The 13,408-nt window shown below is 44.5% G+C and overlaps 1 protein-coding gene across 1 annotated transcript in view; it reads left to right on the top strand.

The window, feature by feature from the left end:
- The window catches only part of PLAT (plasminogen activator, tissue type), a 64,218-nt gene that overhangs the window by 29,875 nt on the left and 20,935 nt on the right, over positions 1 to 13,408 (top strand). Inside the window, exons 4-5 of the mRNA XM_030202067.1 lie at positions 11,945 to 12,076; positions 12,210 to 12,320. Of these exons, the coding sequence (XP_030057927.1) occupies positions 11,945 to 12,076; positions 12,210 to 12,320 (243 nt within the window). The remainder of the gene's footprint in view (positions 1 to 11,944; positions 12,077 to 12,209; positions 12,321 to 13,408) is intronic.

Here is a 13,408-nt window from a genome sequence, read left to right as displayed (position 1 = left end):
ACTTTCAAAATTTAGAACTTTACCAATCTCTGGGAGAATATAGCATGGCCCCTCCCCCCCCCCCCCCCCCCCCCCCCCCCCTTGTACCTCTGCATGTTTGGCCACAACATCCAGAGGTATCATTAAGAGAATGAGATATCTGGAAGCACCATATGGCCAGTATGGATTTTCCAGCACTCTAATGGATGCAAGGCGCACCCAGCCTGTCTCCCAAAATTAAATTGCCAATTACAGGACCTTTTCCTGGGCTTACATAACTTACTGGAGGAAAGGCCATACAGACGTCATAATTGAGAAAAGGGAACACCAAATACCTAATCTCGTGTACAGAAACAGCAGTCTGTGCTGTTTGATTCCCAAAAGATCTTCAGTTAGACATCTGAATGTGTTTCACAGTTAACCATTAATTAATAACTAATATTGAACAAGTCAGGCAAAGCCTTCACTTTCAGGAAAGGACCACTATCCTCTCTTCATTTACCGTCATATGTTCTTTTACACAGACCTTCTTCAGACTATGTTTTCCTTTTCTGCATATTGTAGCTGGGTCGCCCTTCCAGGACCCAGCCCGGCTTGACGCTGCTTAGCTGCTTTCTCCTTCACACGGCTGCTGCCTCGCTCCACAGCAATCTGGCTGCTCTGAGCCTCAGCTCCATGCCCTGAGAACTTCCAGGACTCCTTCCTCCCTCCCTTCCTTTCACAGAGGCACATTCAAAGCACAACGTTTATAAGTAAAAGCTTTTATTTTCTTGCTTCAAGTCAACATAAACGCTCAGGCACACCTTAACTCCAGGTTGTTTAGGGCTTGCTGCCCAAAGCACAAGTCAGGTTCAAAACAGTCCATATAACTTCATTTCACTTTACCTAAGATTACTTCTCTTAGGGAACAGTACATTATCAGAAAGAAAACACAGTAGCTTGGTAGGTTGCAGCCCAGACCTTTTCAGTATGAAACAGTTTACACAGTCTTTCTTGCACCTCCTTACAGCACAGTTACACAGCTTCGTTCCCACCTGGTTCAGGCTGGGGTTTCAATTGTGCCCAGCCCTCTTTCTCTCCCAGGGGCTGCACCTGTTTCCTCTTCAATAGAGATCTCCCCCAGCGCCTCAGCCTCTCTCCTCTGGTCTTCCACCAGTCTCTCCAAGGCACAGCTAGCCACCCTCTTACAGCAGCTTTTCGGGTTTGAGCCAGAGCTCCAATCTCCATCTGTTCCTCCTCTAGCCCTTCAGTAATCTCCATTTTATCCTCCTCTTCAACTTCCCCCGCCCCCAACCTCTCCAGCTGGCCCTCATCACCTTCCTCAGAGACCATTTCCCAATCTTCTATCTCCTCCCCTAACTCTTGCACAGCTGGGTGGGGAAGAGAAGGATTCTGGGACTGGTAGTTCCTCCCCTTCTTCCTTAACCCAGCCAACCTCTCTGCCTCCGGTAGCCCCGCTTTCTGAATGTGGGTGTTGTGCACATGAAATCTGCCCCGTTGGGATTCCCCGGCTCCCTGCACCCCCTTTCTTCGTGCCTTCTCGGATCCCCTTTCACCGGCACTCTCACAATATATATACTGCCTATTCTAGCATCATTCATCTTCTGCTAACATCTATCCTATCCCTGTTATGTGGGTGGTAACACAATTCACAATGGCAGCTAGATTGCAATTTTTTATTTTTTTTAATTGAAAATTTACATTATGAACCAAACAACCACTTGTACAGAATACATTTTTAATAAGAAAAAGGAATAGAATCCAGTATATAAGAAATAAACATCTCTTAACTCCAGTTCTCCATATAAAGGGCACGCCAAGGATATAAAATAAAAGAGTAAATGCAAAAGAAAATAGAAGAAAAAGCTACTAACGGCTTCCTAAAGATAAAGTCCATAGACCATTATTAAATTGACTTGGGGAAAATCCACCGCTTATTTCTGGGATAAGCAGCATAAAATGTATTGAACTTTTTCGGGATCTTGCCAGGTACTTGTGACCTGGATTGGCCACTGTTGGAAACAGGATGCTGGGCTTGATGGACCTTTGGTCTTTCCCAGTGTGGCAAAACTTATGTACTTAACAACGTCACGCTCTAATACAGAAGAAAATGTCAATGTATGGGAGAAGAGGTCCTAGCACTTCCTTCCATTATTCTTCTAGATGAAACAAAAGCAGAGAGCTGAGTAGAATTAAAAAAAAACAACAACATATTTGTATGATCTATACTTAATCGCACGTTTACAGGGAAATTTAAGAAAGAACAACACTCCCAACTGTAAATCTGCATGTCTCAATAGAAGAAATTGCTTCCTCTTCCTTTGTGTTTCACGTGAGACATCTGGAAACATACAGATTTTAAAGTTCAAGAAATTTTTATCTCTGTTTTTAAAATACAGATGTAGAACCTAGTCTTTATCTGAAGACAAAGCAAAAGTATCTAGAAGAGTGGCCGGTTGCAGTGGCGTACCAGGGGGGGGGGGGGCGGTCCGCCCCGGGTGCACACCACTGGAAGATGGTGCCGCGCGCCTGTTGGCCGAGTCTGCTCGTTCCCTCCCTGCTGCTCCCTCTGCGCAGAACAGGTTACTTCCTGTTCCGGGGCAGAGGGAACAGCAGGGAATGAGCGGACTCGGAGCCGACAGGCGCGCGGCACCCCCCCCCCCCCCCCAGCAGGTAAAAATGCACCGGGGGGGGGGTGTAATTTTGCTGGGGGAGGGTCGTGCTGCACCCAGGGGGGGGTGTAATTTCACCGGGAGGGGGGCGCATCAGCGATCTGCCCCGGGTGCCTGCCAGCCTTGGAAGGCCACTAGCCGGTTGAGCCACCTCTGAATCTTAAGTTTCAAGTAAAGCTGAAACATCTAAGGGTTCCATGAGTTGTATTTGTTCCAACTGAGTCCCATCATCGGCTCATTTGACTGGAGACAAATAATAAACTTTTACTAACGGCGGTAAAAGTTCAGATGATACTTGTACAATCTCTTTAAATTATCTAACAAACAATTGCTAGATTGCAATTTGAACCCTTAACATTAATAAAAGTTTACTTTCCAATTCCTTCAGCCCCTTTATAGCTCCACTCCATAAAAGTCAAAGCATAACTTTAAGCAACCCATTAAGAACAATCATTATGTACATACAAATTCATCTACAGATTAGAAAAATGCTATTCAAACAACCATTCCCCTCCTTTGGCAAAGATAAAAGCCATCTATCAAATTATAAATATATATATATATATATATATATATATATATATATATATATATATATATATATATATATATATGGATATAGATATATGCACACATATATATATATATCCATATAAAAATTATTCTCTTAGGAGCAGAAATCAGCTTTGGCCTGCCTTCTCGGGCACATAGAAATAAAATCCTGGCTGAGGACAGTGGATGTGACAGTTCAACTGCAGCAAGATATCTCTTCCTATCAAGATCACAACAGCAGTGGAGCTTAATGAAAAGACAGCAGGTAGTAATCAGTCACCAATCTGTACAGAGAGAAATTCAGTCAGTTCATAGAAAAGTGGGGGGGGGGTTCCCCTCAATACTCTTCATCACAAGGGTTCCAAGTTGCTTGGACCATCGTGTGGCCTCCTGAGCTTACACAGGAGACATTTCAGAACCGGTATCTACTATACAGTTCAGAGGGTTTTTATTTCCATTTTATAATTTGGGCCCAGTGGAAACGTAACATACTCATTCACTGAATTCATCCCCGATTTGTTCTTTCTCCTGCCTCTCAGCCAATGCTTTCATTAGCTGGGCTGAATCCTCCCTGCTCAAACTGCTGAGTGTGAGAAATGAATTTGCCAGGAGACAATTTTTATTGGTCCTTGGGGAAGAACACGGCAAGAACATTATAACTTCCAGTGGCCTAGTTGTTGACATCTGCAACAGACTCTGAGCTGGGCTGCTTTCCCAAATTTCCATCCACAGCCACCTCTGAGGGTATAGGCTGGCCCTCTTCTGATTCTGTTTCTCGTTGCCTCTAGAAAAGATCTCAAACACAGTTTTAGTAGCCATTCTGTCTTTCGCTGCAAGAGAATGAACTATATCTTTGTTCTACTAAATTCTGCAACTCAGATTTCAGTCTGTTAACAGAAAGTGTCGCAAGCTGTGATTCAGCTGTCTGGACTGTCTCATTTAATTTTGAATACGATGTAAAGGAGGCCCATAGTTCCATCTTCGGCCTCCTCTCCTCGTTGTACTCTGGAGGGAGAGAGAGCCGGGTACAGAGGCAGTGTAATTTTTTTTCCAGGACAAATTGCTGCAGTTGTAATTCCTGCCATCGGTTTTCTCCATTTCTCACTTAACTGCAGTCACTTGTTTATTCATGGTACCACTTGAATAAAGCAGGTGCTTGGTTCCTTTTAGAAGTCACCTCATATCACCTGAAATACTGTGTTTAAAGAAGTGCCCTATCCTCAGAGCCATTTCTCCAGATTATTACAGGTTTGTGGGCCAAACTCAGTAATACTTAATGCTCATATAAGTAGCTAGCCCTGACAACAGGGTTAGGGATTCACTTTTAATACTACCCATGGTGAATTGTTATTGGGGTGAGATCTCAGATACCGTGTGCCACTGTGCCCTTACCTCAGGGACTTGTCACCTAGCCTTCCACCCCAGAAAGCTACACCTGATTCTACAACCTACTCCTGATTTCACAATGTATGGAATCAACACAGGGCGAGTCACAGAAACTCGCTCTTGTCAGATTCTAGTCTTCCTATGCTCTCCTACCCCAGAAGAGCAGACCAGAATCCACCACTTGACTCCATACCCTTGATTCTCTCACCACAGAATCTCAAGTCAAGTGCAGGGGTCTAATCTAGAACTCCTTTGTGGCACCCCAAGCTATCGGTCTCAATACCCCAAGATTAGCTGCACCCAAACAGGCAGTAGACAAAGCAAATGAAACCCCGCAAAATCTCTTCATAGGATTACTGCCAAACTGACTGTGCAGTAATACCAGAAACAAAATTAAAAGCATGTCCTTGCACTGAGAAAGGAATACTACAAAGGCACTGTAACTGGATAAAATCACAATCAATGCTTCTCAGAATCAACAACCTCAGCGATCAAGATAATAACAGGAGAAAGGCAATACTAGATTTCAACAGACTGATATGGAACCTGTCCAATTGGTGTTCAGATACTATAAAACTTTTACAGTAAGGGGAAAAAGGAAACTGCAATTTTCAAATTAGTCACAAGATGACTGTGTTGCATAAAACATCAATGAGCAGCATAGACTTTAGTTACGCAGAGACAAACGTGATAGAGACTGATTCAGAACGTAAGAGAAGACAAAAGACAGAAAGATAGCGAGCAGTTAAAGAAGTCCAAAGAGTTAACAGTTACACAGAACAAAATGGGTAATCCTCTCATTAAACCAAAGAGCAAATTACAGACTGATTCAGTACAGCAACAATAAAATTATGTTCTATCCACGTATCACAAGCTGCAGAGCAACTGCACTTCACTGCCTCCTGGGTACAAGCAAAGCACAAGCAAGTGCCTACCTTGATCCAAGGAGCCTCAAACAAAGACAGCAGTCAGTGCAAGTTGTCTTCTGAGGCAATGGAGTTGAGTGGATTCCCGGCCAATGTACCAAATGGTGGACTTTGGTCCTGAGGAACTGAGTTCAATTCCCACTTCAGGCACAGGCAGCTCCTTGTGACTCTGGACAAGTCACTTAACCCTCCATTGCCCCAGGTACAAATAAGTACCTGTATATACTATGTAAACCCCACAGAAAGGCAGCATATCAAGTCCCATTCCCTTTTCCCTATTTGAGATTCTACATGGAATGTTGCTACTATTGGAGATTCTAGATGGAATGTTGCTACTATTGAGATTCTGTTGCTACTATTTGAGATTCTACATGGAATAACATATTAACATAGTAGATGATGGCAGAAAAAGACCTGCATGGTCCATCTAGTCTGCCCAACAAGATAAACTCATGTGCTACTTCTTGTGTATACCTTACCTTGATTTGTATCTGTCATTTTCAGGACACAGACCGTAGAAGTCTTACCCAGAACTAGCCCCATTTTCAGGACACAGACCATAGAAGTCTTGCCCAGAACTAGCCCCACCACCCAAACACCAGCCCCGCCTCCCAATCTCGGCTAAGCTTCTGAGGATCCATTCCTTCTGCACAGGATTCCTTTATGTTTATCCCACGCATGCTTGAATTCCGCTACCGTTTTCATCTCCACCACCTCGATGTATACGTGCATACGTGCAGGACGTCAGACTCACTGAAACAGAAGCCTGCGCGGTTGCAAGGGCAGGCTTCTACATGGAATGTTGCTAGTGGAGGAGTGGCCTAGTGGTTAGTGTGGTGGACTTTGGTCCTGGGGAACTGGGTTCAATTCCCACTTCAGGCACAGGCAGCTCCTTGTGACTCTGGACAAGTCACTTAACCCTCCATTGCCCCAGGTACAAATATAAGTACCTGTATATAATAGGTAAGCTGCATTGAGCCTGCCATGAGTGGGAAAGCGCGTGGTACAAATGTAACAAATATAAAAAAAATTATATATATATATATAAATCCTCTGTGGTTATGCTGTGAAGAATGAGCCTCAGTTTATTTATTCACTCTTTAGTTCAATGATAATTGCTTAGGCAAGGAACAGCTCTCAGACACAGAGAATCTCTCTCTCTTTCTAAGTCTGATTCAGTTCAAAATGCAGTTAGCAAAGCTCCTCTTATGTGTTTAACTACTAATTATGGCACCTGAGATGTGCGTAAGTGATATGTTTAAGTGTAGACACCAAGTTATAGACTTGCCCTTTTAGGCATTTCATGAAGACTCGTGGCACAGAGGAAAGACCAAACAGTAATATCCTATACTGACTGTGTACTGTAAAATGCAGAATCTTTCTGTGACTTGTGTGGATGGGTATATGTGTAAGCACATTTTTGAGATCCAATGAGCATGGCTAATCTTTGTCTTAGGGAATGCATTTTAAATTTCTGTTTAAGGAGGAATTTTTTTCTGGTCCCTTGAAGTCAAGGATCAGGCACCGGTCTCATGACTTTTCATTATGAGACAATATCTTGAATGAAATCCTTTGTTCCTCTGGGGTGTACAAACCACTTCTAATGGCCTGGTGGTTAAGGGGGAGATTCTGTATGTGACACCTAAAAAATCGATGTGGAAATCAGTGCCGACTAAGCGTATTCTATAAGCTGAAAATACCAAGGAGTTGAATAGGGCTGCAGTAATGGAAACTGTGGATGATCCCCTTTTGAATATTTCATGGTGGGGGCAATTGGATGTACCTAAAATTAATGATATTGTCTCTCTCTCTCTGGTACTAATATTGTAGGTAGAGATGTGGGTTAAGTACATAAGTACATAAGTAATGCCACACTGGGAAAAGACCAAGGGTCCATCGAGCCCAGCATCCTGTCCACGACAGCGGCCAATCCAGGCCAAGGGCACCTGGCGAGCTTCCCAAACGTACAAACGTTCTATACAATCAAGCCATTGTGACATCACTAATGAGGTTGGCTCTTATTGGTGGAATGAGCCACTATGACATCACAATAGGTTAAATCACTGCTCTATGTAATAAAAGTGAGCCAAGTAGAGGACATAAGTACATAAGTAATGCCACACTGGGAAAAGACCAAGGGTCCATCGAGCCCAGCATCCTGTCCACGACAGCGGCCAATCCAGGCCAAGGGCACCTGGCGAGCTTCCCAAACGTACAAACATTCTATACATGTTATTCCTGGAATTGTAGATTTTTCCCAAGTCCATTTACTAGTGGTTTATGGACTTGTCCTTTAGGAAACCGTCTAACCCCTTTTTAAACTCTGCCAAGCTAACCGCCTGGGTTGTGCCAGAGTTGTTCTGTATTTCTTGATGACATAGTTTGGGAATCGATGAATTGCCATTGATGTTCCTACTGAACCTTGTTCTTTGGCGCTGCATTTCTGACACTGGAAACATGCTGTCTTCTCTTAGCACCAATAATCTGTTTCACTGCACTGAGTCATGGTGTCAGTCATGGGTGTACCTGCTTTGGCACTGCATCTGCACAGTTTCATCTTTCTGTTATTATTATTATTAGGATTTATTTACCGCCTTTTTTGAAGGAATTCACTCAAGGCGGTGTACTGTAAAAATAGATCAAACATGAGCAGGGGGCAATTAGAGCAGAAAAATTTTCGAACAACAATACAAAGTATGGCATGGTATACTACTTGCAATGACAACACAATTATGTACTAGAATATTATAATTGGTAGTGAAGGGTAAGACAAAGTTGTGACATATAGATGAGTAAGAAAGTAGGAAGAATTAGAAAGTAAGGTAATTGATTTGAAGAAAGTTGCACATGAGGTCAGAGAGATGGTTAAATATCATCTCAGCTAGGGTAGGAGTGGATAAACATGTCCTGCTGCAGTATGTGCAGCCCGAGTCAATCCTTGTGTGTGTGAGTGAGACTAACAAGTTAGTTACTTCTTCAATTAAAGGCTTGGTTGAAGAACTGTACCTAGATCTTGGTACTGATGCTTTCTTGTGGTGTTTTTCAAAGCCATTCTCTTTGTGTTGGCATTGTTGTGTTTGCAGATCAGGCCCGAGAGCCTTTGTCTCCTTCTGGTCTTGTTTCTTTGTTGGAGTGCATTGTCTTCGAGGGGCTGCTGGGCTGCTCAAGCAACTGGTTTGGAGGAATCTGTTTGGCCCAGCCAGGGTTCAGATCCTTTTGTCTGGTGTTCTGTTTTTTTGGTGTGGAGGATTTCATTTCTTGCTGAGAAGCTGCTGTTGCCAAAAGCTCTGCTAGTCTGTGTTTCTACTCAGTTTTTCTTCATTAAGTGTGGGACCTAAGCAGAGGATATAAATTTTGTGTCTATCAGAGAATCCCTTTTTCTTGTTATATGTCGGCCATTTCCTGACGCACAGCTTCTTTGTAGCTATCCTGAAGAGGAAGGAAGCATAGGCGCCCTGTATAAGAGGCTTGGGGAGGCTAAGCCTCCCCAGCCCAATCGTGGACTTCCGTTTTGTGACCCCCCCAGCCCGCCCTCCCACCCTCCGCGCGTGCGTGTGTGTGTTATCTTTTTTACTTCCATGGCAGCGACTTGATGTCGCTTCCATGGAGAGTACGGAGGTAAGTTCTGCCCATGGCAGCGACTTGACGTCGCTTCCACGGAGACAGAGGTAAGCTCCGCCCCCTTTAGCCTCCCCAGAACAGTTGGCTACCGATCGTCTATGGAAGGAAGCTAATTCAAATTCAGGATTATTTTTAAAGCACTTGGGGCATTTAGGGGTCCTTTTGCTAAAGGGTTGCCATGTGGCAACCCGGAACAACTGCCGGCCCAACGTGGATGCCGGAGGTAGTTCTACCCCCAGTGCGTGTCATTTCTGGCACTAGTAGAAATATTGAAAAAATATTTCCGTAGGGTGTTGCCCAGCAGTAATCAGGCAACGTTGTGTGCTGCCCGGTTATTGCCGGGTTACCGCGGGAACCCTTACCGCCACCTCAGTGGCTGGTGGTAAATGCTGACCCCGAAATAGCTATGTGGCAAGTATGAATTTACCGCACAGCCATTTCTCTTTTTTTCGACCTTTTTACCCATTGCAGCAGCTTTGTAAATTGGCCTCTTAAACTTAAAAAGATAAAAGAAAAATGAACTGTAAACTAAGAAAAATTACTGTAAACTAAAATGAGGAAAAAGATGTCAATCAGAAGGCTCCAGGGCGAAAGGGCTTTTCGTGTCCAGCAATTTGAATGCTAGAAAGAAACTGAGGTACCAGATTAGGGGCAGCAACATGTGGGAATACTCACATGTGATCTGAAAGCCCCATTATGCTAATTCCGAGGGTTCTGTCTCCAAATCGTTCATTTTTCTGCGCGTACACTAAGCTAGGTGATATGGAGTATTACCGTAGTCTTTCAAACTGTTGTTCACCGTAGTACTTGCATCATGCCAAAGAGAACTTCCTCCTGGAGTTCATAAGATGATACATATATAGAGGGGCATAATCGAACGAAAACGTCTATCTCCATGGGCGTTTATCTCCGAGAACGGGTCCGTGAAGGGGCGGACCGAACCGTATTTTCGAAAAAAATAGACGTCCATGTTTTATTCGACAATTTGTGAGCTGGGCGTTTTTGTTTTTCAGCGATAATGGAAAATGAAAGCGCCTAGCTCAAAAACGAATAAATCCAAGGCATTTGTTTGTGGGAGGGGCCAGGATTTGTAGTGCACTGGTCCCCCTCACATGCCAGGACACCAACCGAGCACCCTAGGGGGCACTTTGACAAAACCAAAAAAAAAGGTAAAAGAGCTCCCAGGTGCATAGCACCCTTCCTTTGTGTGTTGAGCCCCCCAAATCCCCCTCAAAACCCACTGCCCACAAGTCTACACCATTACTATAGCCCTAAGGGGTGAAGGGGGGCACCTACATGTGGGTACAGTGGGTTTGGGGGGGGGGGTTGGACGACTAAGCATTAAGCAGCACAATTGTAACAGGTAGGAGGGGGGATGGACCTGGGTCCACCTGCCTGAAGTCCACTGCACCCCCTAATAACTGCTCCAGTGACCTGCATACTGCTGCCAGGGAGGTGGGTATGACATTTGAGGGTGAAAATAAAAAGTTGTGAAACATCATTTTTTTGTGGTGGGAGGGGGTTAGTGACCACTGGGGGAGTCAGGGGAGGTCATCCCCGATTCCCTCCGGTGGTAATCTGGTCATTTAGGGCACTTTTTGGGGCCTTATTTGTGAAAAAACAGGGTCCAGGAAAAGTGCCCTAAATTCTAGCTACAAACGCATACTTTTTTCCATTATCGGCGAAAGGCGCCCATCTCTCCTCGGCCGATAACCACGCCCCAGTTCCACCTTCGCCACGCCTCTGACACGCCCCCGTCAACTTTGTACGCTTCCGCGATGGAGTGCAGTTGAAAACGTCCAAGTTCGGCTTTCGATTATACCACGTTATTCGTTTTTCTGAGATAAACGTCCATCTCCCGAGTTAGGTCGGAACTTGGGCGTTTTTCTCGTTCGATTATAAGCAGGATTGGCAACGTAACCAAATGTGTTGAAAATTCCTTTTAATCAGGCCTGTCTGTATCCTTCTGCCACGTTTTCTTGGTAGCTGAGGGTCTTTTCTCTCTCCACATGATTCACAGAGCAATGGCTTGGGACTGACACCTCCTATGATAAATGATATTTCTCTTTTAGCACGTTGTCCAGATTCCTTGCATGCAGCTTTTTGTCGGTCGGAATGGGGATGTCTCAGGTGATCATAACCTCTTCATTTTGCATAAGTCTCTTAGGATCATGATCCCCAGTGCTTTTCTGGTACAGCGATGCTATGTTTGCAAAGTTTACAGTGGATGAGACGTTCCAGTTTGTTGTGCCTTTCTGTATAAAAGTCTTCTGCCCTCAGATGACATCATCCACTAGTGTGTCTAATTATCCTGCTTGTTGACAGAGAATCTATGTTTCATGGAAACCCCCCCATACCACAGGGAGAGGTTCTCTAAAGGGAGAATTACTGCATTATAGTGTGTGTGGAAGGAATACGTTATTGTGGGTGTGGGCCTGGCCTCATAGAAAAGAGGGATGAAGTAGGGATCAATAGGCCTCTGCCTTATAGTGAAAGGGACTGGGTAACGCCCAGTCTTCATGGTGGACAGAGGAATAGGGTGGCCGTGGCCTCATTGCTTCAGCTCTACATGGTAGCATAGTAGATGATGGCAGATAAAGACCTGTACGACCCATCCAGTCTGCCCAACAAGATAAACTCATTGTATGTGATTCTGTATATGTACACCTGACCTTGATTTGTCCTTGCCATTTTCAGGGCGCAGACCGTAGATGTCTGCCCAGCACTGACTTTGCTTCCCAATTACCGCTGTTGCTAAGCCTTTGTGGATCCATTCTTTCTAAAGAGTGTCTTCCTGTTTGATTACAGTCACTTGTAGAGAAGCCTCTTCTTCTGAGATTTACCAGCAAGGGGAGACATGGCTACGTCCTGCTGGTCGTCGCATGGAGTACTGCCGGTGTGAAAATAGTCAGCCGCAGTGCCACACTGTACCCGTCACAGGTAGGTAGAGTGAGAAGTCTTACTGGGTTATCTGTGAGCGGCAGTAAAGCTAGTATTTCAGTTGGCCCAGATAAGGATGAAATATGTTCTGCTGTTGTTGGAACCATTCTACCGCTTTCTTTCTCTTCTATAGATTGTACAGAAAAGATGTGTTACAATGGGGGACGCTGCAAACAGGGCCTTTACTTCCCTGATTTTTATTGCCGTTGTCAAAGAGGCTTTACTGGGAAGCAGTGTGAAATAGGTAAGTGTGCTTAGATTTTTGGAGCTTTTCAAGCTGGACTGCTCTGCACAGATTTCCTGTGGTCTTTACATATTTATTTATTTGTTCTAATACCCCACATTATCAAAAAAATTCATTTCAGTTCAATGTGATGTACCCAGACTTATTCTGGTATATAGAGATTTGGTAAGGCCCGGAACATTTATTTTTTATTTTTGTTACATTTGTACCCCGCACTTTCCCACTCATGGCAGGCTCAGTGCGGCTTACATGGGGCAATGGAGGGTTAAGTGACTTGCCCAGAGTCACAAGGAGCTGCCTGTGCCTGAAGTAGGTATTGAACTCAGTTCCCCAGGACCAAAGTCCACCATCCTAACCACTAGGCCACTCCTCCACTGTTGCTACTATTTGAGATTCTACATGGAATGTTGCTATTCCACTAGCAACATTCCATGTAGAAGTTGGCCCTTGCAGATCACCAATGTGGCCGCGCAGGCTTCTGCGAGTCTGACGTCCTGCACGTACGTGCAGGACGTCAGACTCACAGAAACAGAAGCCTGCGCAGCCTTCTACATGGAATGTTGCTAGCAACATTCCATGTAGAATCTCCAATAGTAGCAACATTCCATCTAGAATCTCCAATAGTATCTATTTTATTTTTGTTACATTTGTACCCCGCGCTTTCCCACTCATGGCAGGCTCAATGCGGCAGGCAATGGAGGTTTAAGTGACTTGCCCAGAGTCACAAGGAGCTGCCTGTGCCGGGAATTGAACTCAGTTCCCCAGGACCAAAGTCCACCACCCTAACCACTAGGCCACGCCTCCATTGACTGGCCTGTTTAGTTATTTAGTTATTGAGCTGGTTCCGCCGGGGTTTCTATTTTGGGCTGCTTTTTGTGTAGTTGGGGTTATTCATATAGTCTGTTATACCTAGACGGGCTAGGTTTAGTCTGTGTTAGTTTGGTGGTTGGGGTCTCTTACCAGGTGATTACTAAGGAGGAAAGGAGTTTTTCAATTCATTTGTTTTATTTATAATGATTTTTTTATGTCTGATGTTTTTTCCCCTTTTCCTCCTTATGGGAACCAGTGATAGTAATGGACTCCTGAAA

Source organism: Microcaecilia unicolor, chromosome 4 (genome assembly GCF_901765095.1).
Source record: "Microcaecilia unicolor chromosome 4, aMicUni1.1, whole genome shotgun sequence".
NCBI lineage: Eukaryota > Metazoa > Chordata > Amphibia > Gymnophiona > Siphonopidae > Microcaecilia > Microcaecilia unicolor.
This window is presented reverse-complemented; position numbering and strand designations above follow the sequence as displayed.